Source organism: Chiloscyllium plagiosum, unplaced genomic scaffold (genome assembly GCF_037043375.1).
Source record: "Chiloscyllium plagiosum isolate Xiang-an unplaced genomic scaffold, Cpla_swu_hap1 HiC_scaffold_33, whole genome shotgun sequence".
NCBI lineage: Eukaryota > Metazoa > Chordata > Chondrichthyes > Orectolobiformes > Hemiscylliidae > Chiloscyllium > Chiloscyllium plagiosum.
Window position 1 is genome coordinate 11,717,877 of NW_028270171.1, and position 27,738 is coordinate 11,745,614.

General features: G+C 44.0%; 1 protein-coding gene across 2 annotated transcripts; it reads left to right on the forward strand.

The window, feature by feature from the left end:
- Positions 1 to 3,762: 3,762 nt before the first annotated feature.
- nosip (nitric oxide synthase interacting protein) lies at positions 3,763 to 27,390 on the forward strand. 2 transcript variants are annotated; one of them, XM_043679675.2, is made up of 9 exons: positions 3,763 to 3,970; positions 5,756 to 5,848; positions 7,267 to 7,372; positions 9,835 to 9,916; positions 14,165 to 14,306; positions 18,855 to 18,973; positions 23,256 to 23,443; positions 25,174 to 25,282; positions 26,929 to 27,390. In XM_043679675.2, exons 2-9 carry the CDS (start codon positions 5,779 to 5,781, stop codon positions 26,998 to 27,000), a joined length of 888 nt encoding a protein of 295 aa, XP_043535610.1. In that variant the 5' UTR covers positions 3,763 to 3,970; positions 5,756 to 5,778; the 3' UTR covers positions 27,001 to 27,390. The 2 variants fall into 2 exon arrangements, with proteins under 2 accessions (XP_043535610.1, XP_043535609.1); XM_043679674.2 differs by having other exon boundaries at positions 3,765 to 4,023.
- Positions 27,391 to 27,738: the final 348 nt, after the last annotated feature.

Sequence of the window (27,738 nt, forward strand, 5' to 3'; positions counted from 1 at the left end):
CGTGTTTTAATGTTAGCAAAAGCACATGACTCCACTAGGGAGTGCTATTGAAGAGAAAGACGTAAGAGTTCAGGTACAAAGTTTTTTCAGAATTAGATTCCCTACAGGATGGGAACAGGCCCTTCTGCATAACAACAACACCAACCCTCCGACGAGCGAGCAACCCACCCATCTCTGACTAATGCACCCACTATGGGCAATTTAACATGGCCAATTCACCTGACCCGCATATCTTTGGACTGTGGGAAGGAACTAGAACACCCAGAGGAAACACAGAGAGAATGTGCAAATTCCACACAGACAGTCACCCAAGGCTGGGAACCCGAGTGCTGTGAGGCAGCAGTGTTAACCATTGAGCCACCATGCCACCCATACTGTATCACAAGTAGACAGGGTGGTTAAGAAGGTGTTTACTACGCCTGCTCAGACCATCGTTATAGGAGTTGGGATGTCATGTTGAGGTTGTACAGGACGTTGGTGAGGCCACATTTAGAGTACTGTGTACAGTTCTGGTCACCCTGCTATAGGAAGGATATTATTAAATTGGAGAAGGTTCAGAAAAGATTTACCAGGATGTTGCTGGAACTGGAGGTTTTGAGTTATAAGGAGAGGCTGGATAGGCTGGAGTGTAGGAGGTTTAAAAAATCATAAGCTGAATAGCAAAAGCATTTTCCCTCAGGTGGGTGATTTCAAAACTAGGGGGCATATTTTTAAGGTGAGAGGAGAAAGATTTAAAACAGACCTGACAGGCAGCTTTTTCACACGGAGGATAGTTCCTATGTGGAATGAACTGCCAGAGGAAGTGGTGGATGTAGGTACAGTTAAAACATTTGAAAGACATTTGAAGAAGTACATGAATGGGAAAGGATATGGGCCAAATGTGGGCGGCACGGTGGCACAGTGGTTAGCACTGCTGCCTCGCAGCGCCAGAGACCCGGGTTCAATTCCCGCCTCAGGCGACTGACTGTGTGGAGTTTGCACGTTCTCCCCGTGTCTGTGTGGGTTTCCTCCGGGAGCTCCGGTTTCCTCCCACAGTCCAAAGATGTGCAAGTCAGGTGAATTGGCCATGTTAAATTGCCCGTAGTGTTAGGTAAAAGGGGTAAATGTAGGGGTATGGGTGGGTTACGCTTCGGCGGGTCGGTGTGGACTTGTTGGGCCGAAGGGCCTGTTTCCACACTGTAAGTAATCTAATCTAATCTAATCAAATGCAGGCAAGTGGGACCAGTTTAGTTTGGGAAACGTGGTCGGTGTGGACGAGTTAGACCAAAGGGTCTGCTTCTGTGCAGAATGACTGTATCACTAACTTTGCACTTGCATCAGATGTTTTGATAGCAATTCTCCATTCCACAATCTCAAATTCCTAAGGATTGCCATCCTTACTTAGTAAAATAGCTTCAATTTTCCTTCACAATCGTGTTAATACTGTGGTACTCCCTTCTCAACAGCACTATAGGAGCACATTCATTACATAGATTGCAAAGAATCAAGAAGTGTGGGGTGTAAGTAAGTACCAACTTCTCAAGGAATTAGGCATTTTAAAATCCTTTTTAATGGGATATGGGCATTTGCTGGTCGGGTCAGCATGAATTGCCCTTTTGTAATTGTCATAGTCAAAGAGTTATACAGCATGGATATCGATCCTTTGGTCTAGCCAGTTCATACTGAACATAATTCCAAACTAAACTAGTCCCAACTGCTTACTCCTCCTTGAGAATATGGTGACCTGACTTGAACTGGAACAGTCTTTGAAACAGGATAGACCGTTCTGACATGAGACACCGAAAGCAAGCTCTTTACTCCGAGCTTTGTCACGGCAAACGGTTACCAGGAGAGCAAAGGAAATGCTTCAAGGGCTTCCTCAAAGCTTTTCTGAAAGAAATGAAACATGCCCACTGCAAAAATTGGAAAAGGATCATCCAGGAAGGTGCCAATTATTTTTAAAGTCTCCGATATGCCTAGGTGGAGGCCAAGTGCAAAGTGCCAAATGCAAGGAGTGTGTGAAATCTGATCGTCCCAACAACCCCGCCTCAGAAAATACCACCCACCTAATTTGGGCGCTGAACTGTTTTAATCAACTCAAAACACTGGAGTGGAAGAAAGTCAGCCTTGATCCTGATTACTGCCTGAGAAAGGAGAATAGATAATAAATGCTGCCCTTACCAGTGATGTCCATGCCCATGTTTATAGGGGGAGGCGATGACTTAGTGGTATTATTGCTGAACTGTTCATCCGCAGACGCAGATAATGTTTTGGGGACCCAGGTTTGAATTCCGCCATGGCAGATTATTGAATTTGAATTCAATAAAAAATGTGAAATTAAGAGTCTAGTAGTGACAATGAATCCATTGTCAATTGTTGGAAAAACCCATCAGGTTCACTAACATCTTTTAGGGAAGGAATCTGCCATCCTTACTGGGTCTGGCCTACATGTGACTTCAGACCCACAGTAATGTGATTGTTTCTTAACTGCCCTCTGGGCAATTGAGGATGGTATTAAATCTTGCCTAGCCAGTGACACCCTTATCCTTGAAAGAATAAAGAAAAATATAGATATCAACTTTGTTAACAATTGTGTAAAGATGTGGAGAGAAAAGAGAACTGCAACCATTGGAAAGCAGAAACAGAAGAAGAAGAAAAGTGGGCATGAACCCAAACTGAATTTTTGTTTTATGAGCAGATGCTGACTAATCCCAAAAAGAGATTTGATTAAAATTTTCAAAATCATGAGAGTTGTGGACAGAGACGATAATGAGAAATTATTCCTGCTCCTAAAAAGGATCAAGAATGAGAGGGCATGGGTTTAAAGTAATTGACAAAATAAGAAAATTAAATGTGAGAGAAAGAGAATTCAAATACTAGTTAGGGTCTGGAATGCATGTTCTCGTCGTATGGTGGAGGCAGGTCTAATCAAGACATTCAAGAAGGCATAAGATGTTTATTTGAATAAGAGTAATGTGCAGGGTTATGGAGATAAGGTAGGATATTGAGATGCTAAATCATAGATGCCCATTTGACAGAGCTGAGGAGAGGGCTCTTGCCTCAGATGGTAGTGAATCTATGGAATTCATTACCTCAGAAGGCTGTCGAGGCTGGGTCTTTTAAGTATATTCAAGGCTGAGATTTTTACTCAGTCAGGGAAACAAAGGTTATGGGAAAAAGGGAGGAAAGTGGAGTTTAGGATTATCAGAAATAACCTGATTTGGAGATGCTGGTGTTGGATCGGTGTGTACAAAATTAAAAATCACACAACACGTTATAGTCCAACAGGTTTAATTAGAAGCACTAGCTTTCTGAGCGCTGCTCCTTCATCCACCTGATGAAGCAGCAACGCTCCGAAAGCTAGTGCTTCCAATTAAACCTGTTGGACTATAACCTGGTGTCAGAAAAACCATGATCTAATTGGATGGTGGAGCAGATTCAATGGCTGAATGGCCTACATTCATCTTGTGGTCATTTGGAGAAACAGAGCAGACAGGATGGGTTGAAAGTTCTCTTTCTACAGTGTAACAATCTGTGATTCTCTATACAGATCTCATAAAGACTTTTAATAATACAGGTAATTAGGAGCACATTTGGCCAGGCATATATCAGGTGGACATACGGGGAGCTGCAGGGACCAGTGGTCCTCCAGAGCTGTAGGGGGCGCGCACAAGTTGACACTGGCCAGTCGCTGACCATCTGCTGAAGGCCCCCGACCACTTGCTGCAAATACAACAGCGAACCGGCCCCAACTTTCTGTCTCTTCGTTAGAACGTGTTACAGTGTTTCAAGTCAATATTCACGTCTAGTAATTTAATATTTACGGCACGTACGTAGAAGTGTGCGCATGCTCATCGGCCGCCACCACCGCCCTTGGAATCACATCCGCCCTTGCACCGGCGCCTACGTTTCCTTCCGGGTGGGGCAAGTCAAACGCACTTCCTGTTTTGGGACCTGTGTTGTTTGGGTGAATCTGAGACGAGAATTAAAGGTACAGGTTTGGATAAAAATAGTCAAGCAATCTATAATTAAAGGGGTATTTTGGTAAGTGTTTGTTTGTAATTAATAGAAGAAGTAATACTTTTCAATAAGACATTAAATATAAAATGCTTGAAGGGGAACCTTTGTAAGGCTCTGAGGCTGTGTATATCAAAGTCCTAGTGCAGGTACTGTGGGCCGAATAGCCTTATTCTATGTATTATCGTGCGTTTTTAAATGCATCTTTCAGCCTGTCCATTAGGGATACCTCGATGGAGCGCATAGCCCTGAGCTGACAATCCAGTGCAGTATTCATGGAGTGCTGCACTGTCAGAGGAGCCACCTTTTGGATGTAGGAACACCTCAAGTTCCCCTCCAAGCCACGACGACATTGTCATTCCTTCAGTATTGGTGGGCCAAACACTTGATCTCTCTCTCCCAACAATATGCTGCAGCTGTTCAAGTACAAAGCCTGTCCCTCAGTGGATGTACCAGATCCCATGCTCACTGTCTGAAGAAGAATAATGCAGTTCTCACTTGTGTCCTGGCCAATATTTATCCCTCACCAAATTTTGTTTAAAAGAGAATGGTTTCACTGGTCAATTGTGGTTTCTCAGATTAATCTTGGTCAGAGATTGTAAGCTATCCTGACATTTAATGCATATGAAATGGATGTTTTCAAATGTCAAGAGTTTCTATAGGAACACTATTTAACAGTAAAGTAATCGTGTTTGATTTTAGCTCCTTTCCACTTAAGATTTTGCTTGTTGAGTTTTGATGGGCTGGAATTTTTGTTGTTCTTTTATGAAATGTGATCAGTCTTAATTACACTTGGACTGAGTGACTTCTAGACCATTTTGGAGGGCAGTTAAGAGTCACATTGCAGTGGATCTGCAGATGTTTCGCCCAGACTGGTTGAGGATGGCGGATTTCCTTCCCTAAAGGACATTAGTGAACCAAACTGTTTTTAACAACAATTGATGATTGTTAATATGGTCTGTTATTGAAACTAACTTTGTGTTCTAGATTTATTAATTCAGTCTTAAAGTCACCATGATCCCAGCATATTAGACCGGGTGCCTGGACTACCAGTGCAGTGACATTACTGCTTTGTCACTATTTCCCCATTGACATTGTATTCACTGATGTTGAGGAATATAGGAACTGGAATAGGCTATTCAGCTCGTCAAGCCTGCCCTACCCTTCAATACGATCATGGTTGATTGAACACTTCAATGCCTTTTCTTCACTCCCATCCTGTAACCCTGAACACTTGGATGTCAAAAATCTATCAATCTCTACCTTCAACAGACTCAAAGACTCAATTTGTATGATCATCTGTGGCAGAGAAGTCCAAAGATTCACAGTGCTCTGAGTTTAAAAAAAAACTCCTCATCTCACATCCCATTTATTTTAAAATTATGCCCCTTGTTGCTGAACTCAACCAGTTCCCAACCAGGGAAACATCTTGCCTGCATCTATTTTAAGAGAGATCACCTCTCATTTCTTTTTTTGAAACTTGAGAGAATATAAGCCAAGTTTGCTCAATTTCTTTTTGTAAGGACAGTCCAGTTGTCCCTGGAGCAAATCTGATTAAGTTGTTTGCTGCACTTTGTTTATGGAAATAATATCTTTCCTGAGATAAAGGGACCAAAACTACACACTGGTGCAACTAAATCAAGCTCCTATACAATTGAAGCAAAGCTTCATCATTCCTGTACTCAAATCATGCTGCAATAAGGGTGAATGTTTCATTAGTCTTCCTAACAGCTTGCTGAAAATCTTTTTGTCCCTACAGGTCATACGGCTGATGTATAAGAGATGACAAGACATGGGAAGAACTGCACAGCAGGGGCTGTATATACCTATTACGAGAAGAAAAAGGACACAGGTACGGGGATGGAGATGGGAGGGTGAATTTAATATTGTCCATGAGTTATAAATGGGAGGTGACCCAAGGCCCATGCCTCCAAGTCCACCTCCAAGCCACTGACTGGAAGATGTAGCTAGTCTGCTCCTTTACTGTCACCTGGTCAAATTCTGAATCTTCCTTCAGTCTTACAGGAACATCGTCACCATACAATCGTTCAGATGAACAGACTACAGTAGAACAAGAGGTAATTCATCCCCCATCACCACCTCAATGGCAACTAGGGTTATTTTTCTTCAGGATGTGGGGCCAAGTGGGAGGAGACATGCTGCAGGTTGAGTGGAAGTAACAGCCAGGATCAGACATCTCTAAAGAGATATTCTGGGTTGAGCAACTTGCTGAGATTGCCCATAGTTCAGGTCACTTTGATAGAGCAATGAGGGAGAGAGATGGAGATGAGGATGAAACTGGCTTTGTAATAAAAGCATCTTTGGTCTACCCAATATTAACAATTGGAACTAATAGGAGAATAACTGGAAACTACTCCACAGGTCAAGCAACATCAGTGAAAAGAGAAACACACAGAGCTAACATTTTCAGATCAAAGATATTATGTCACAGTCTGAGCCAAAACCAATGATCACCCTGAACTGTTTGCTCTGTTTCTCTCAAGGATTATTTATTTAGTGAATGCAAATCCCTGGATCCAAGCAATTGCCTCTTTATTTGTTGAGTTTAAGGTTATTAGTTGCTACTTAGTCTGTAAAGGGGTTACTCCTCAATAATGTGCAGTATCTCCGCCTCTCCAGAAGTGCAAAAGAGATTTTGTACTGAGGCCTCCGTGGTGTAAGTTGTCTGTGCAGGAATCTTGTTTGTCCTGAACCTGCTTAACAAGAGTTGCTACTTGTGCCATCGTAGTTCCAAGTCTACCAATCGACAGAGGGGATTTGTCACAAGGAATTTATTCATGAATTTGTGTCCTTGATCCGAAGGGTGTTTGTGGATGGACCTACTCAGGAAGGTTGCTCTGTGTCAGGCTGAGATGGAAGGCAGGCAGTAAGTGGCTTGAGCAGGTCATTGTGGAGTGGGTAAGGAAGGCACAGCACGGAAGCTTTCAACCAGCTCGTGGATTTTCATCACAGCGGATGTGTGCGGCAACGTGGTTTGTGAAGCCAGGAAACCGAGGAGTGGTGTGGAGCAGGAGTTTATGATGCTGCATTGTTGCATTCAGTTCTGTCGGCAAGATGTATCAGTGCCATGACCTTTGCCAGACAGGTGCACAGTACTCTGCTGTGGAGCATGATCAAGCAAGCGCTGAGGTCTGAAGTGTTTCAGCAGGATTTGATCAGAGTTGTCCATATAGCTACTGTATTAGGTTTGCCATGGTCAAGGTTGCTGCTGTGATCCAATAAACTGACTGATTCTCCCTTCTCCCTCAGCTGTTTCGGGGTATGGGACACAATCCCTGCGACTCAGTAAAGATGCCATCAAGGATTTTGACTGCTGCTGTTTGTCATTGCAACCCTGCACAGATCCAGTTATAACGTGAGTCTTTCTCATTTTCCCACCCTTTGGTATTCCTCTCTTGGAAGTTGTAGATCCCTTGGAACCAAACCTAACTCCTGCTGAGGTCTCCATACGTGGTAGTAGCTCCTGTATCTGTAATCAGGTTAATGGTGACTGAGCAAATCAAATTAGTCGTAGAGTCAGAGATGTACAGCATGGAAATAGACCCTCTGGTCCAACTCGTCTATGCCGACCAGATATCCCTACCTAATCTTGTCCCATTTGCCAGCATTTGGCCCATATCCCTCAACCCTTCCTTTTCAAGTACCCATCCAGATGCCTTTTAAATGTTGCAATTATACCAGCCTCCACCACTTCCTCTGGCAGCTCATTCCATATACACACCACCCTCTACATGAAAAAGTTGCCCCTTAGGTCCCTTTTATGTCTTTCCCCTCTCAACCTAAACCGATGCCCTCTAGTTCTGGACTTCCCCACCCCAGGGAAAAGACTTTGTCTATTTATCCTATCCATATTCCTCATGATTTTATAAACCTCTGAGGTCACCCCTCAGCCTTCGATGCTCCAGGGAAAACAGACCAGCCTATTCACCCTCTCTCTACAGTTCAAATCCTCCAACCCTGCCAACATCCTTGTAAGTCATTTCTGACCCATTTCAAGTTTCACAACATCCTTCCGATAAGAAGGAGATCAGAATTGCATACAATATTCCAAAAGTGGCCTAACCAATGCTCTGTACAGCCACAACATGACCTCCCAACTCCTGTACTCAATACTCTGACCAATAAAAGAAAACATACCAAATGCCTTGTTCACTATCTCAAGGAGCTATCTGTACTCCAAGGTCTCTTTGTTCAGCAACACCTCCTCAGACCTTACAATTAAGTGTATAAGTCCTGCTAACATTTGCTTTTCCAAAATGCAGCACCTCGCGTTTATCTAAATTAAACTCCATCTGCCACTGCTCAGCCCTTTGGTCCATCTGATTTAAGATCATATTGTAATTTGAGGTAACCTTCTTCACTATCCTCTACACTTCTTGAATATTGCTGATAATATTTATTGTGAAAGGCAATGGCCTAGTGCTATTATTGCTGCACTGTTAATTCAGAGACCCAGGTAATATTCTAGGAACTGTGGTTCGAATCCTGCCATGGCAGATGATAGTATTTGAATTCAATTTTTAAAAAATAACCTGGAGTTCAGAATCTGGTTGTTGATTGTCGGAAAACCCATCTGGTTCATTAATGTTGATTAGGAAAGGAAGCTTCCATCCTTATCTGGTCTGGACTACATGTGACTCCAGACCCACAGCAATGTGGTTGACTGTTAGCTGCCCTCTGGGGTGGGCAGCAAATGTTGGCCTAGCCTGCGAGGCTGTCAACCTCCTAATTGAATTTTTAAAAATTCTGATTTTGCGTGCATTAATATCTACATAGACAGCGTATTAATGTAATAAGTTGAACTTGCAAACATGGCTCGTTTACACTTACCAGAAATGACGTACGTTCACTTACAGGGATCCATTCTCTGCAAAAAGAAGGAACATGCCCAAGCCTTGCATTGTCTTTGGGTTCCCGGGAGCCTATCTGCTTGCTGATACTTTCTCTGTGGCAATGTCTCAGCCAATCAGATTCAACTTGTTAACCAATCAACATGCTTTCCTCCTTTTATTATAAATTGTTGTGACAGTTTGAAATTTGACATTCTCGCATTTGTCCTGATGGGAGCAAGACAAAACATTTTGGTGACTGGTCTCTTTATGTCAGTATTGGAGCTCTCTGCAAGCAAGTGATTCAATCAAATTTTTATTAGATCAGATTCCCAAGATCACTGTATTTTGGGATTGCTGTCTGTAATTCTGAACAGTCTTCCTATCAAAATGAGCAAATCTGGTCTGTACCTGTCTCGGTAACGAATAGTTGCAGGATACTCAATGATTACAACCAGAAATAGACAATAACACTGGAGTTCTCTCTGGTGTTTGTTCAACAGTTCAGAAGTTTTATGGTCACTCTTGCAGTTTCAGATTTCATGGTCTCAATTAATTACATGCCTTCAAATTCCTCAACCATTGCAGTGGAATTTGAACTCATGAATTTGGCTATTGGTGGAGGACTCTGGGTTGAATTGTAATCATGCTGTTGCTGTACTCCCATAATCTCATTGTTGTTTGTGGGAACTTGCTGTGCATAAACTGGTAGCCATATTTCCTACTTTACCACAATGTCTATGCTTCAGAAGCATTCCATTGGCTGTAAAGTGCTTTGGCACTGAGCTTATAACAGATATGATTAAAAAATGAAAGATCTATCTTAACTTGATGCAGTTTCTGCATTAAACCTTTAAATCTGTATTCCTCAGTGTATTTATCCTCTGCCTGGTCAGAATATTATTCAACGTAAATACATTGGTGTTTAATGCTGAAAAGGTGAAGGATTTGTCCCTGAATATTTCTTGTCTTTTTTTTCATTATGCAGGCCTGATGGTTATATATATGAAAAGGAAGCAATTCTGGAATATATCTTGCACCAGAAAACTGAAATTGCTAAGAAAATAAAGGTAGATTTCCCTTTCTCAACTCTTCATCCTGCTACCCCCTTCACCTGAATATCATTCTTTCCTATCATTTCTGTCTGTCTCCCTTTCTCACTGTCCCACTGCCTCTCTCAAACTCTGTCTGCATTCTTTCCCAATTTTCCTCTTTCTCTTCCTCTCTTGCTATCTATGAATTGAGAGGATGTTGCTATTGATGTCCATATACTCCCTGCCAGAAGTTGTTTGTTTGTGTGGGATGATGTTCCACAGGAATTAGTCATAGAGCTGTACAGCATGGAAACAGACCCACTGGTCCAACCTGTCTTTGTCAACCAGGTATCCTAACCTAACCTAGTCCTGTTTGTCAGCATTTGGCCTATATCCCTTTAAACCCTTCCTATCCATATACCCATCCAGATCCTTTTGAATATTGTAATTGTCCCAGAGTCCATCACTTCCTTTGACTAATTGCACATGTGCACCATCCTCAGTATGAAACAGTTGCCCCTTAAGTCCCTTTTAAATATTTTCCCTCTCACCTTAAACCTATGCCTTCTAGCTTTGGACTCCTGCCACCTGGGGAAAAGACTTTGTCTATTCACCCTATTCATGTCCTTCATGATCTTATAAACCTCTCTAAGGTCACCCATCAGCCTCCGATGCTTTCTATTTGTTCAAATACCTGTTTTTCAGTGTGGATCAAGTGAGTAGGTGCTGATTTGCTAATGACTGTAATTGGAGTCAAACTGAACTCTGTCCTTTTGTCCATGCATGAATTTTTGTTTGGGTCGAATGCAGCTGATGGTGTTGTGACTGGGAGCCCTGGGCTGATATGAATTCTCCAGATCCTCTGGCTGAGGTTGACCTTGTAAATCGGAGGCTTAAAGTTTATTGGAAGGACGCATACAGTGCTGTTCAGGCAAGCTTTATTATAGCAAGAAGGAATGTGGAGAGAACTTTTGATTCGGCGTCGATAAGGGACTCTGATTCTTTATTATAAAGATCGGAAGAGATAACACATTGAAAGCAGACCCAACAGAGCGTGACACCAAATGAACAGATTGAAACTGTCCTGTGTACAATGGTTTCTAACACATGTTTGCTCCATGTAATGGACAATAGGAAATATAGCAGGCCCTTGAGCCTGAGTCAATAAAATGTGGAGCTGGAAAAAGCACAGCAGGTCAAACAGCATCAGAGGAGCAGGAGAGTTGATAGTTCAGGTCAGGACTGAAGTCCCTTGAGCCTGCTCCACCATTTTTGTTAAAAATGCTATTTTCCTGCATTATCCCCATAGCTTTTGGTACCTTTTTAATATCTAGACACCCACAGATATCTGTCTTGAATGACTAAACCTCCACAACCCTCTGGGGGAAAGAATTCTACATATTTACTGGCCTCTGGGTGAAGACAGTTTTCCTTATCTCAGTACTAAATAGCTGATCCCTTATTCCAATACTCTGTCCCTGGTCCTAGACCCTCCAGCCAGGAGAAGCATCTTTCCTGCATCTATCCTCAATAGACAGTGTGCCCTTCCTTGGATAAGGGATCTAAAACTGCTTCACAATACTCCAGGTGCCACCTCACCGAGTCTCTATGTAGTTTTAGTGAGACATCTCTCCTCCTGTACTCAATCCGCCTTAAATACCATTTACCATTTACCTTCCTGCAGCTGCACCTGTATGTTAACTTTTAATGATGTGGATAAAGACACCCTGGTCTGTTTTGGACATCACCATTTCCCAATCTAAATCATTTACAAAATCCATGCATTTCTGTTATTCTTGCCAATGTGAATAAATGTACATTTTTCCACAATAATCTCCATCTGCAATGTTCATGCCTGTCACTGAGCTTGTCTAGATATCTTTTTGCATCCTCCTCACAGTAAGAATATAGCATGTAAGGATATGAGATGATATTCCCATAATTGATTGGAACATAGGATCCTGAGATTAGATTAGGTGATCTACAGTATGGAAACAGGCCCTTCGGCCCAACAAGTCCACGCTGACCCTCCGAAGAGCAACCCATCCAGACCCATTCCACTTCCTTATATTTAATCCTGACGAATGCACCTAACACTATATGGGCAATTTAGCATGGCCAATTCACCTGGCTAGCACATCTCACACAGACACGGGAAGAATGTGCAAACTCCACACAGACAGTTGCCCGAGGCTGGAATAGAACCCAGGTCCCTGGCGCTGTGAGGCAGCAGTGCTAACCACTGAGCCACCGTGCTGCCCATCTTGGCAGGATAAACGTAGAGAGGCTGTTTCTTCTTGTGGTAGAATCTAGAACTAGGGGTCACTGGTTTAAAATAAGGGAGCTACCCATTAAGTCAGACCAGGAGAATTTTTTTTTCTCAGAGGTTTGAAAATCTTCCTTGAAAGATGTTGAGAGCAGATTCTTTGATAGATTGTTGGGAGTAGATTATTAAGGATAGCTGGGCATGTAGAGTAATCAGCTTAGCCACTGACTTATTGACAGGCCTAGCAAGCTAGAGAGGGGCGAATGCCCTACTCCTGCTTCTAATTCGCACATTTATACAAATATATCAGGATAAAGGGAGAGAGACTTCAATCCAGTCATTTTGAGTCGACCAGCCCCTGTCAGATTTTGTGGTTAAATCCAGTATACACAGTACAGAAGGCGTTATCACAGAATAATTATGGTGCAGAAGGATGCCAATCTGGCCTCTTGCGCCTGTACCTCGTTCTCTGAATGAATATCTTACTTTATGCCCTTCTCCCTGTAATCCCGTACACATGGGCAGTCCTCAGGTTGTGAGGTTCCATTCTCGATACGATCGGAAGGCGATTTGATAGAAGTTGGAACGCAATACAGGACCATATAAAATAACCATTTATAAGAATGAGGAAGCCAATAAATATTAAAATTAATATTAATTGTAATTAATGTTAATATACCCCTGTAAGGGATCTCATTCATGAACTGCGACTGTCTGTGGCACCTTTTCAGTGAGCAGCTGATTTCTCTTCTGAATGCTTCCAGCACACTGTGTTTTGCAGAACCTTAACTGCTCACTGCATGTTAAAGCTGTTCTCCTATGTTATTTTTGCTGGTATTGCCAGTTATTTTAAACCTGTGCTGTCTCGATTTCAATCCTTGCGTGAGTGGAAACAGTTTCTTCCGATCTGCTCTGTTTGGTCATTGCCACTTACTGCATTTATGTAAAAAAAAAAGTTCTTCCTCATGTTCCAGCCCTTATACCATCAGTTAATGTGAAGAGCTTTTATTTTTAAATCTATCTTGTCCAAACTTGTCATAATTTTGTACACTTTGATCAGATCTCCCCTCAATCTCCACGGAGAATTACTTTCTCCAACCTGACCCAATAGTGGTACCATTTCTGGTTTTAAAAAAAAAAATCCTTTACATTCTCTTGGGGACAGTTATGTCCTTCGATAAAGTCAACCAGAACTGGATGCAGTGCTCAAGTTACTAACATTACATTGATTTAGTAAAGTATCTTAACCACTTGTTGATCAGAGTTTCTCTGCTCTTTATGGATAGTGTCAGATAGCTCCATTAGGGCAGAAGAAATGCATGTTGTATATAAATGTCCACAGTGATTACACCTGGACATGTTCCTGGTGACTTGTGGGAAAGGCTTTGGTGTTTGTTTTTTTTAATATATATCACTCATGGGTTGTAGGCGTTGTGACCTCATTAGTTGCCCTTGAGATTGTGTCAGACAGCTGTATCATTCAGCCAGAGGGGTGGTTAAGAGTCAACCACACTGCTGTGGGTCTGAAGTTACATGGAGGCCAGACTGGGTAAGGATGGCAGATTTCCTTCCCTAAAACGCCATTGGTGAACTAGATGGAGTTTTAATGGCAGGTTTCATGGTCATTTTTAACTCCAGATTTTTATTGCATTCAAATTCTGCCATCTGCCATGGTTGGATTTGAGCCCAGCTTCCCAGAACATCAGTCTCTGGATTCAACGACAATAGCACGAGTCCATTGTCTCCAGTAAACGGTCCCTCAGCTACGAATAACCCAGAGGTGTCTTCCAAGATTTAACAATTGCTCGGACAACATGAAACATGGTTCCGTTGAGATTTGAACTCAGATGGCAGAATTCAAATTCCAGAGTGCTAACTGTTGCACTATATTCTGACAATTTGATCGACCTGAGGGACATCAGGGACTTGTTGTTGCACAGGCAATTGTGGGTATTACCCTGCGCTTCAGTTACGTGTATTTAGAATTGTAAAATTTCTTTTCTCTCTTAATTTCCCAGGCTTACGAGAAACAGAAGAACGTCAAGAAGACGGAGCTGGCAGAACTGGCGAAGGCGGAGAAGGAGACCAAAGTCAAGGCATTCCTGGAGAAAGAGTCGACCATCGTCAGCAAGCCGCTGAATCCCTTCAGCTCCAAAGAGGGTAGGCTGTCCCGGGGCAGATGAAGTGCAGTCAGCTAGTATAACATTTCTCCCCTGGATAGGGGTGGGGTTTGGCAAAACACACCACTTGTGAAAATGTCTGTCTCCCGCCTCTGTTTTCTGTAGGAATGATATACATTTGTGTAATGCCTTTTATACACTGGCATGTCTGAAAGCATGGCTTCACAGCCAATTCTTTTGAACTGGTTTAATGGAGAAAATCTGGCAGCCAATTGGTACACAGCAAGCTCCCACAGAAACCCACAGCAATGACCAGATCACCACTTTGTTGTCGAAGGATAAATGTTGTCCAACATGGAGGACTGACTGCCCTGCACTTTGTTTCAAAATGGAATTGTCTGTGCCCAGCTCAGTGCTGGAACATTCTCCATTCAGAATGCACTTAGGAATGTCAGCTGTAGATTGGGTGTCCAAGCCTGTGGAGTGGGACTTGCACTTGTGACGTTTCCGAATGGATGACAGGAATGAGAAAAACAGCTCTTAACTGAAGACCTGTGGCCATCCAAGGCTAACTCTTTTTGTTATATCAGTGTGTCACTAGTCCATGTTCGTAAGCATGTAGAGGCTCATTGGACTGCACTCTCGCCTCCAAGTGTGAAAGTTGGAGATTCACACAACCCTTTAAGCAGATTGTTGCAGCCCTGAGAGAGTGTTCCCTTCTGGTTGAGGTGTTACCTTAAGGCCCCACCTCTCCTCTCTGGTGAATGTAAAAGATCCTGAAGGAAAGTGTTTCAAGAGAGGGTTCAGAAGAGATTTACCAGGACGTTGCAGGGAACAGAAGGTTTGAGTTAAAGGGAGAGGCTGGACAAGCTGGGACATTTTTCACTGGAGCATAGGAGGTTGAGGGGTGACCTTACAGAGGTTTATAAAATCATGAGGGGCATGGATAAGATGAATGGCAAGTTTCTTTTCCCTTCAGGTGGGGGATTTCAAGACAAGGGGGCATATTCTTAAGGTGAGTGGAGAAAGATTTAAAAAGAATGCGAGGGGCAACTTTTTTGTACAGAGTGGTTAGTGTGTGGAATGAACTTCCTGAGGAAGTGGTAGATGTGGGTACAGTTGCAATATTTTAAAGGCATTTGGATAAGTATACGTATAGGAAGAGTTTCGAGGAATACGGGCCCAGTGTAGGCAGGTGGGACTAGTTTTGTTTGGAATTATGATCAGCATTGATTGGTTGGACTGTTTCTGTGCTGGGAGAAAGTGAGGACTGCAGATGCTGGAGGTCAGAGCTGAAAAATGTGTTGCTGGAAAAGCGCAGCAGGTCAGGCAGCATCAAAGGAACAGGAGAATCGACGTTTCGGGCATAAGCCCTTCTTCAGGAATGAGGAAGGTGTGCCAAGCAGGCTAAGATAAAAGGTAGGGAGGGGGGACTTGGGGGAGGGGCGTTGGGAATGCGATAGGTGGAAGGACGTTAAGGTGATGGGCCGGAGAGGGGGTGGGGGCGGAGAGGTCGGGAAGAAGATTGCAGGTCAAGAAGGCGGTGCTGAGTCCGAGGGTTGGGACTGAGATCAGGTGGGGGGAGGGGAAATGAGGAAGCTGGAGAAATCTGCATTCCTCCCTTGTGGTTGGAGGGTTCCTAGGCGGAAGATGAGGCGCTCTTCCTCCAGGCGTCGTGTTGCCATGGTCTGGCGATGGAGGAGGCCAAGGACCTGCATGTTCTTGGCGGAGTGGGAGGGGGAGTTGAAGTGTTCAGCCACGGGGTGGTTGGGTTGGTTGGTGCGGGTGTCCTAGAGGTGTTCTCTGAAACGCTCCGCAAGTAGGCGGCCTGCCTCCCCAACATAGAGGAGGCCACATCGGGTGCAGCGGATGCAGTAAATGATGTGTGGAGGTGCAGGTGAATTTGTGACAGATAGGAAGGATCCCTTGGGGCCTTGGAAGGAAGTGAGGGGGGAAGGTGTGGGCACAAGTTTTGCATTTCTTGTGGTTGATTAGATTAGATAAGATTAGATTACTTTTAGATTAGATTACTTAGTGTGGAAACAGGCCCTTCGGCCCAACAAGTCCACACCGACCTGCCGAAGCGCAACCCACCCATACTCCTACATTTACCCCTTTAACCTAACACTACGGGCAATTTAGCATGGCCAATTCACCTGACCTGCACATCTTTGGACTGTGGGAGGAAACCGGAGCACCCGGAGTAAACCCACGCAGACACGGGGAGAACGTGCAAACTCCGCACAGTCAGTCGCCTGAGGCGGGAATTGAAGGTGCCGGGAGTGGGGGTTGGGTTGGTGGGGGGTGTGGACCTGGAGGGAGTCGCGGAGGGAGTGGTCTTTCCGGAATGTTGATAGGGGAGGGAAATATATCCTTGGTGGTGGGGTCTGTTTGGAGGTGGCGGAAATGACGAAGGGTGATATGACATATCTGGAGGTTGGTGGGGTGGTAGGTGAGGACCAGTGGGGTTCTGTCCTGGTGGCGATTGGAGAGGCGGGATTCAAGGGCGGAGGAGCGGGAAGTGGAGGAGATACGGTGGAGAGCATCATCAACCACGTCTGAGGGGAAATTGCTGTCTTTGAAGAAGGAGGCCATCTGGATTGTTCGGTATTGGAATTGGTCCTCCTGGGAGCATATGCGGTGGACGCGAAGGAATTGGGAATATGGGATGGCGTTTTTATAGGGGGCAGGGTGGGAGAAGGTGTAATCTAGGTAGCTGTGGGAGTCGGTCGGTTTATAGTAAATGTCCGTGTTGAGTCAGTCGCCCGAGATCTAGGAAGGGGAGGGAGGAGACTGAGACGGTCGAGGTAAATTTGAGGTCGGGGTGGAAGGTGTTAGTAAAGTGGATGAACTGTTCAGCCTCCTTGTGGGAGCACAAGGTAGTGCCGATACAGTCATCGATGTAGCGGAGGAAAAGGTGGGGGGTGGTGCCAGTGTAGCTACACTGGCACCACCCCCCACTTTTTCCTCTGCTTAAGCTACACTGGCACCACCCCCCACTTTTTCCTCTGCTTAAGCTACACTGGCACCAGCCCCCACCTTTTCCTCCACTACATCGATGATTGTATCGGCGCTACCTCGTGCTCCCATGAGGAGGTTGAACAGTTCATCTACTTTACTAACACCTTCCAGCCCGACCTCATTGGATGTGGCTGCTGCTGGCCAGCAGTTGCCCATCGCTAATAGGCCATTCGCCGAGAAGTGGGTGCTCTCTTGGGCTGTTAAGGGTCAACCTCATTGCTTGTGGGTCAGGAGTCACATGTAGATGAAATATACCATCCTGTAAATGCTTCCTTATGCAAAAGATGCGTGTTTTGATTAGATTAGATTAGATTAGATTCCCTACAGCGTGGAAACAGGCTCTTCGGCCCAACCAGTCCACACCGACCCTCTGAAGGGTAACCCACCCAGATTCATTTCCCTCTGACTAATGCACCTAACACTATGAGCAATTTAGCATGGCTAATTCACCTGACCTGCACATCTTTGGACTGTGGGAGGAAACCGGAGAACTTGGAGGAAACCCACGCAGACACAGGGAGAATGTGCAAACTCCACACAGACAGTCGCCCAAAGCTGGAATTGAACCTGGGACCCTGGTGCTGTGAGGCAGCAGTGCTAACCACTGAGCTGTCCTAATTTTGAATTGTAGAAACAAATTAGTTGAATAATTGAAATTGTGAACTGTTATTGACAGTAAAATAGAATCCAGTGCAATCATTTGAATAATTATATTGCAAACGTTTGGTCAGAAAGCAACGTTATATGTGAATCTGTGGAATTCAGTTCCCCAGAGTGTGGTGGATGCTGGGACATTGAGTAAATTTAAGGCGGAGCTAGACAGATTTTCAATGGGTTGAAGAGTAATGGGAGCAGGCGGGAAAGTGGAATTGAGGCTGAGATATATCAACCATGATCATATGAAACGATGGAGCAGGCTTGTGGTGCTGAATTGCCTACTCCTGCTCCTTGTTCTTAAACCAGATTGAAAAGGTGGCAGATGTTCTTCCCGAAAGGACATTAGTCAATCAGGTGGGGTTTTACAAGAAAGTAATGATACATTGTCACCATTAATGAGATTAGCTTTCACTTCCAGATTTTTAAAATTGACTTTTTACGAGTTTTAATAAGATGTATTGAATACTGAACTGACGTTCTACTAGTTGCTGGATTTGAAGCTGTGCCCCAGTGTTAGGCTCAGCATCTGGATTCCTAGTCCAGTGAGATTAACACCACACCGTCGTCGTCTTACATTGTGGTAACTTGGACAGAACATAACACTAAAGGCAGCAGCACTGTTTGGAATGAAGTCGGGCTTATAGTTGACATCTGAATGAAGGTATATTTGCTAAGTTTCAACTCGATCGCGTCATCAATGCAAACAGCTAGACTTTGCAGCATCCTTACTTCAGAAATGGAGATCCTCCCACATGGGACAAAGCAGCTCCACAGTGGGCTTTAAGCCTCCTTCCCCGGTCCCAGACAGGTTCTCTCACTGGTAGCGCTGGAAAGTTGAAATAATCTGCACCATTTACAGAGTCTTTGTTTGTTGTTTCTCTTTCCCTCTGTATTGCCATTTGATCCCTAGGGAAGGCCCAGGCTGGTTCCAGCACACAACCCATTCAGCTAGAGGATGAAAAGCACTTGCCCAGTTTTTGGATCCCGTCACTCACTCCTGAGGCGAAAGTGTCTGCCATGAGAAAACCGGTAAGGTACTCCGGGGTGATTGATTCTGGTTTGATCCACTTGCTCCAAACAACATTCTCCTCCCCCGCCTCTCAGCCTTTGGGTAGAGAATTCTGTAGGATTGAGAACTTATATTCTGGTTGCCCAGTTGGGAACCATCGTCCCTGTACCCAGTCTGTCCAGCCCTGTCAGAATTTTATATGTTGCAATGAGACCGACACCCCCCTCCTTGTTCTGCTAAACTCCAGTCAATACAGACCCAGTTGGTGCAATCTCTCCTTGAGGCATCCCAGGAATTAGTCTGGTGAATCTCTATGACAAGCATATCTTTTCATAGGCATGGAGACTCAAAACTGCACACACTACTCACCCGTGCCCTCGACAGGTGCAGTAATACTTCCCGCTCCTGAATTCAAACCCCCTTGAAATGAAGGTCGGCATGCTTTTTACGTTCCTGATTGCTTGTTGCACTTGTGCACTGGTCACTGAAAGCAAGCATGCAAGGACACCAGGGCCCTGTGTCTCTCCCAAACCACCACCTATTTATAATAGTTGAATGATCTTATTGCGTTGTTCCTACATTTCCTGAGTTTTATACACCTGAAGATCACAGGTAGTCACTTGGCATGTACTGAGATCAAAGATGATTGTTGAGTTATTTCAAGAAGAGTAATGTAGGAATTCAGGGCAACAATATGATTCACAACCTTTTATTGCCACTGTCCTTTTGGAGATCCCCACTTGCAATATTTTTTAGCTTGCACTGCGGAGTGGGTGGCATTTGTGATTTGAGTTGTTGTTGTGCTGGCTATGGAACCACTGTGAGAGAGAAATGGAGACTTGGGATATGAAGCTGTCCAAAATTGAATAGTCAGCCACCATTGCTATCTAGGCATGCACAAAGAAAGGCAAGACTTAAGAGTTACAGAATTGTACATCAAGGAAACAGACCCTTCGGTCAAACTCGTCCATGCAGACCAGATATCCTAAATTAATCTAGTCCCATTTGCATGCACTTGGCCCATATCTCTCTAAATGCTTCCTATTCATATACCCATCCAGATGTCTTTTAAATGTTGTAATTGTTTCAGCCTACACCCCTTCCTCTGACAGCTTATTCCATACACGCACCACCCTCTGCGTGAAAACATTTGTCACTTAGGTCTATTTTTAAATCTTTCCCCTCACATCTTAAACCTTTGCCCTCTAATTTTGGACTCCCCTACTCTGAGGAAAATACCTTGACTATTTACCCTGTCCATGCCCCTCATGATTTTATAAATTTCTATAAGGTCACCCCTTAGTCTTCCACACTCCAGGAAAAAAATAGTTCCAGCCTATTCAGCCTCTCCCTGTCGCTTAAAACCTCCAACCCTGGCAACATCCTTGTAAATCCTTTCTGAACCCTTTCAAGCTTCACAACATCCTTCCTGTAGCAGGGAGACCAGAACTGGACTGAGTATTCCAAAAGTGGCCTAACCAATTTGTGTTTATACAGTTCCTTTCCTGTGCTAGAGTGAGTGAGAGTAAATTTACACATGAAACATAGTGACTGTCATAATGTAGGGACTGCATGGAAAGTAGTCACTTGCATGGGGAAGAGAGGAACTGCTGATGGATCTAGTTCCTTGAGTTCAGAGACAGAAGAAAGGAGGGGAGAAATTAGGAGGACAAGTCTGTGAACCAATTCTTCCCTCATATGAAGTGATTTTACACTATTTACAGTTAAGAAAAATGATAATCTGTGAAGCAGAATATTGGGGCTGATTGAAGTAGGGCTGTTTTGCTGCAGTACACTGCCCTCACTGGTGGAACAGTGTAATTACAATATTATATTTGCATAATATGTTAAATGTGGAAAGCTATAAAGACAAACTTTCATTTTTGTGGACAGGGAATGTTGAAGGCTCTAAACTTTTAATGTGCATCTGGATGGCAAAAGGTTCATATGCCAGATCAATCCCCTAGACTGCTTGTTTTTACAGCACAGCTTTTGAAAAGAGTTAAGACTTGATTCTAGAAAGATGGTGGCAGAAAAAGCTGCAGCACATTGTGATCTGAAGCCAATTCAGATTCCTGGGGGAGAGAGACACAGCAGTGCTCACCTGATGGTTTATAGAACATTTCAATACTGTAACGTCCAGGGTAAACAATTCTGTGTTGTGAGAGATCGGCGATTGTTCGTCTTAGTGTTCAATTCTCACCAATTGTGTGTCCTTTCTCAGAACCATCTCTTCCAAATGTTTCCAAAGACGTCCATGTCTCTCCTAACACCAGTTGACTGTCCTTGTCTGCATACCGAGATTTTGGGCAGACCATTCAACTGTGAATGTGTTGCAGCCGAGACCGATGTTGGCTGTTCCCGACCTGCATTATTGACGTGGCCATGCCCCCTCTTCTCCATCCCACACCCCTCCAGTGCCCCCCAACTTTATCTTGTATCTCTTTGCCCTTGTCGGATATCATCACAGTCAGGCTCCTCAGAGGTGTGAGAGTCTCACCCTCCGAGTCACACTTGATGAAATTGATCCTGGGTGGTGTTCATGAGGTACAGTAGTACTTAGAGCAAAGGAGTGTCAGGTTGCTCCTGGCAGCTCACTGATGAGGACAGGTCAGGATTCTGAAAATATACAGTGCACTGCTCCAGAGGTTCATGCACACAAAACAAATTGAGAATACAAGGACGCTACAAATAGACATCGACAAGTTCAGTGAATGGGCAATAATGTGCGCAGATGGAGCATAATATGGGAAGGTGTGAGATTCCTCACTTTGGCTGTAAGAATAGAAAAGCAGAATTAGTTTAAAAATTGTGAATCTTGTAAATGTTAATGTCATGCAAGAAATGGAGAAAGTTAGTAAGCAGTTCGGAAGACAAATGTCAAGTTAGCTTTTATGACAAGCAAATTGGAATACAAGAATTAAAAATATTGCTGAAGATAGACAGAGAATGTGTGATGGTTCAAGACATTTTAACACGTGCATCTTTTGGAATATTGCTTGCAGTTCTGGTCTCCTTCCTATTGGAAGGATGTTGTGAAACTTGAAAGGGTTCAGAAAAGATTTACAAGGATGTTGCCAGGGTTGGAGGATTTGAGCTATAGGGAGGGGTTGAGTAGGCTAGGGCTGTTTTCCCTGAAATGTCAGAGCCTGTGGGGTGACCTTTTAGAGGTTTATAAAATCTTGAGGGGCATGGATAGGATAAATAGACAAGGTCTTTCCCCTAGGGTCGGGTAGTCCAGAACTAGAAGGCATAGTTTTAGGGTGAGAGGGGAAAGATATAAAAGAGACCCAAGAGGCAACTCTTTCACGCAGAGGGTGGTGCATGTGTGGAATGGGCTGCCAGAGGAAGTGTTGGAGCTGGTACAATTGCAACATTTAAGAGGCATTTGGATGGGTATATGAATAGGAAGGATTTGGAGGGATATGGGCCAGGTGCTGGCAGGTGGGACTAGATTGGGTTGGGATATCTGGTCAGCAAGGGGGAGTTGGACAGAAGGGTCTGTTTCCGTGTTGTACATCTCTATGACTCTATCTAAATAGAAAAAAAACGTCATATGTCACATCAGTCCCCTAATTTGCTCCTTTTACAGCGCAGGTTTTGAAAAGGGTTGCAAGACTTGGTTCCAGAAAGGTGGTAGCAGAAAAAGCTAAATGGCAATGAATTGAGAGTTTGGTGAGACCACACCTGGAATACCTTGTGCAGTTTTGGTCTCCATTTTAGTTTGGACACAGTGACAGTAAACGTTAACTGGTTCCTGGGATGACGGAATTGTCTTTTTGTTCAATTAAATTCTAGAATGTGAGGTGGTATCATCGAATGATTCAAGGTTATGAAGGGGCTTGACAGGGAAGATGCTGAGAGGTTGTTTCCCTTGGCTGGCCAACCTAGAAAAAGGGGGACGTGGTTTGAGGATAAAGAAGCGATGATTTAGGACTGAGATCGGAAATTTCTCCTGCCAATCCCTTAAGAATTCACTATTCTGGAGGGTTGTGGATGTTCTCTTGTGGAACATATTTAAGACTGAGATTTTTGAGATCTTATGGAAATAAGAAAATTGGGACTGGGGTTGGGGTCAAGTTGAAGCAACAATCATTATTGAGGTAGATCGCTGGGCCAAATGTTTACAGTCCTATTTCTTTTCTAAAGTAATGTACATTTATTGGGACTTATTGAGATAGGGATGGGAGTTGGGATTAATGAGAGAGACCTGCTATTGGGAATAAAATAGCGGGCTATTCCATATGCTTGTCTCAGCTGTGTCTCTGAATTGTTACAGTGCCTTTTTATTGTCTCTTGCAGGATAAGACTGTCTACTGCCCAATGAGTGGGAAATCTCTGAAGATGAAAGACCTGATTCCTGTCAATTTCTTGCCAGTTGACAATAAGCTGGACCGTGTACAGCTGATCACGAGGCAGGAGCGCTATGTCTGTGCGGTGACACGGGATGTTCTGGGAAACTCTGTGCCATGTGCTGTGCTTCGACCATCGTAAGTGCCCTATGGGCTACTGCCCACCATTCCTACGACGCCTCCCTCCGATTCATAACCCAGTGTCCTCCTCCTAACCTCTACAACCAGCTACAACCGTCTGCTCTGCAAGTTCTGCCCTAGTGCACATCCGTGACTTTTTCACCTGCCTGAGATCTAAATTCTGGAGGTCCCCACCTTAACATGTGTATCCTTTTTATTGTTGCTTCAATCCTAACTCTCTCACGAGCTTGCTGTCACTTAACTTTAATATCTCATAATGGGGCTGGGTGTTGAATATTGTTTGATAACCACTCCCTGTGGTAAGCCTTGGGCTTGTATCAAGATGCTATACAAATACAAGCCGTTTGTTGTTCTATAGCGTTTGGCAGAGGGGAGACCGTGGATCTGGAAATCTACCATTCCTCACATCGTTCAAGAGATCAACCTTGAGTTGAGGAGTTTCTAGTGCTTAACATTGGTAGCCAGTAGACCAGCGATATGATTCAGGACAATTGGGGTCCATCTCCCCTTTAGCTTTGGCTCCAAACTGATTTGCCTGTTATCAGGAAGGGTGGAATAGTGGTTCCAGTGCTTGCCTAGAAACCTGGAGAACGCGAGCCATAGCCAGAAGAGACATTGTTATCGATATATATGGTCATTTGGAAATTTACCTCCCTCTCATAAAATGCATTAAATATTCAAAATATGCCTTCTCACCAGTTTTGAGAATTGTTAATGTTTGTTTCAGTGTTACTAAGATTAGTTTTGCATTATAGATTTTTATTAATTGAATTTAAATTCCATGAACGCTGTGGGATTTGAACCTGTGACCCCACTACCCACAGACAATAGTTGTTGGAGATGATCGGTGATAGTGTTTTGTGGCTACCATTACTGAGACTCTGACTTGCGTGCATATTTTTAATTCAAGCTATTCAGGCATGTTATGGCGAATCTCTGGACTGTATGGGATTTGAGTGCACACCTCGAGCCCTGAGCTTGGGGAGCTACTGCTGTGTCACAAGACCTTAAACTCCCAGCTTCATATTCCAGATATTTTTAATGAATTGATTTTAACTACTACAAGCTGCCACAGAAGGAAATCATAGAATTCCTACAGTACATCTGGAAACAGGCCATTCGGCCCCATTTGAGTCGACACCAACCCTCCAAACTGCATCCCACGCAGACCCTTCTCTCCCCCCCCCCCCCCCTGTGAGGCAGCAGTGCTAACCATCGTGCCACCCCATGGTGAGATTGAACCCATCTCCCTGGGTGAGGTATTAGCCTGAGCCTTTGCATTACAAAATCATATTGAATGGTGCAGCAGGTTCAGTAGTCCATGCAGTCCACCACTGCTCCTGGTTCTTGTAATGTTATGATTAACTCCCCAGTTGGAGGGTCAGTCGCCAGTGAGGTAATGTCAGTGATTGAGCACCAGGATTAGATTCCCTACAGTGTAGAAACAGGCCCTTTGTCCCAACAAGTCCACACTGATCCTCAGAAGAGTAACCCACCCACATCCATTCCCTACCCTATATTTGCCCCTGACTAATGCACTGGGCAATTTAGCATGGCCAATTCACCTGACCTGCATTTCTTTGGACTGTGGGGGGGAAACCAGACACCTGGAGGAAGCCCACGCAGACACGGGGAGTCTGTGCAAACTCCTCACAGACAGTCGCCCAAGGTGGGAATCATTTATGTAGTTACCTTGGTTTATTGTGATTTTTTTCAACTGGTTGCAGAGGGTCTGTGGTCACCATGGAGTGCGTGGAGAAACTGATTAAACATGACATGGTTGATCCGATCAGTGGAGCGAAACTGACAGAGAAGGACATAATCCTGATTCAGAGGGTGAGCGAAAGCATTGTGTTCAGCTGTATATGTGTGCGTTCCTTTTCATATCTCTTGACTGAGTGCTGCATATCAGCATAAGAAAATGGACCAGAGCATCTTTTTGTGGTTCAACACCTCCTGCCTTTTTCCTGCAAATGGGTAATCCCAGAGGTGACAAAACCCGGGGAGAAAAAAACAGGGGCAATAAATTTATTTTGGAAAATTCTCTGACTACTTGAGTGGATCAAGATTTAATCCAGCAAAGCACATTGGCAATGTGTTTTTTTTTCCCATTCATTCATAGGATGAGGGCATTGCTGGCTAGACCAGCATTTATTTTCTATCCCTGATTGCCCAGAGGGCAGTTAAGAGTCAACCACATTGCTCTGGGTCCGGAATCACATGTAGGCCAAACCAGGTAAGGATGGCAGTTTCCTTCCCTAAATGGCATCAGTGAACCAGATAGGGTTTTCCTGATAATTGGCATTATTAGACTTTTAATTCCAGATTTTTATTGAATTCAAATTCCACCATCTGCCATGGCAGGATTCGAACCTGGGTCCCCAGGACATTACCTGGGTTTCTGAATTAACAGCCCAGATGATGCCACTAGACCATCTCCTCCTCCACTTGATACTTGATTCAGTTATTAATCCAGCTCCCTCTATAAGGCTGGCAGGGAATGAGTATATACTCCACAGGCTAGTAGTTCATTCCCGAGCTCTCAATAGCCTAGAAAACAATTATTCAACCCATCCTGCTATAGTAGCTCCACGAAAGAGCTATCCATTTTTTCCATTTCCATTAGATCAGGTATTCTGAACTACAGTTTTTAATTCTGCATAGTAACAGATCATAAAGCACAATAATGACCATGTGGAAAACCCTGAATATGGGTCAGTGGATGAAACATGACTGTCTCGCAGTCCAGTAATGTCACTCACTGTTCTGTTTCCCACCTTATGAGAGGTCTTGCGTTTAAGTCTCATCCCAGAGACTTGAGCACATAATCTAGGCTGATGCTCCAGTACATTACTGAGGGAGTGCTGCACTGTCTGAGGTACCATCTTTCAGCTCAGTCATTAAACCTATCTGCCCTCTGATCTGGGCATTAAAGATCTCATGAAGAAGACCCCTGAATACTCTGGTGAGCTGGCCACCAGCAAATCAGCATCACTGCAACAAATTAACCCCTCATTGTACAAGGCAAGGTAGAGCAGTTACTCTTCTACAACTGGAGTGTTGTGGGAAATTAGTTGAATTGTACAACTGCAGAAGAATTGCTTTGAAAAGATTTATATATGCAGAGCAAATCAAAGGACAGCAGGTACTGTAAATCTGAAACTGAGAAATTGAGTATATCTGGCAACATCTGTGGAGTGAGAGCAGAGTTAACGTTTGAGCCCAGAACTAAAGGGTTACTGGATTCGAAACAATAGATCTGTTTCTCTCCCCACAGATGCTGCCAGGCCTACTGAGTTTCACTAGCAATTCCTGTCTTTGCATATGGAATGTCACTGGCTGCTGCTTTTGCACGTCCTGACGATGCTGTGTAATTTAACTTCTTCCTGCTGGAGGACTTTGGATTTATGATCTTTTAGATGCTGCAAGAGAAAGATTAAGGGACTGCAGTTCTCGCTGACCAGTTGTTTCTTTGGACACAGGGTGGGACTGGATTTGCAGGATCCGGAGTGAAATTGGAAGCAAAGGAGTCGAGGCCAGTGATGCAGGCGTAACAACACAGCAGTTATTGGAGCCCATTGTCTGTCAGGTGCCTGAGCAAACAAGTGGATATTTTCCTGTTTTCATTCCCCATCATCAGCACTGGCACTCAACTCCAGTTTATGAGTGATTCAGTTATTTACTGGTGACCATAGCCCCTCTGCAAAGTGTTTAAAAAAGTAATTCACAGTAGTCCAAGGAAACAGAAGAATGAGCAGGAGTCCCTGCTGTGTATTAGCTTTTGGCACTCCCATTTGTGACTGACACTCTCCTACTTCTGCTATGTGGCTACCTTCCATATAGGACGCCAGTCAAAATATCATTTATTTCACCTTTTTGGTCACTTTCTATTTCCAACACATTCTTGATATTTTCTATTTAATAAAGTTATCCTCTTCTCTCTGCTTCTGTTTGAATGAAGGCAGTGCTGTATATTGAAACAGGGGCAGTGTGGATCAAGGGCATCATTTCATTTTTTATTCATTCATGGAATGTGGGTGTTGCTGGCTGGGCTGGCATTTATTGCATGTCCCTAGTTGCCCCTTGAAAAGGTGGTGATGAGCTGCTGCATTGAACCACTGTAGTCACCTGCTGTTGGTTCACCCAGAATGCCAATTGGGAGGAAATTCCAGGATTTTAGCCCAGTGATAGTGAAGGGACTGCAAGTCAGATTAGCGAGTGATTTAGAGGAACTTGTAGCTCCCAAATCATGATTGATATTGAGTGACTTTTGGTAGTGCTCACTATTAATG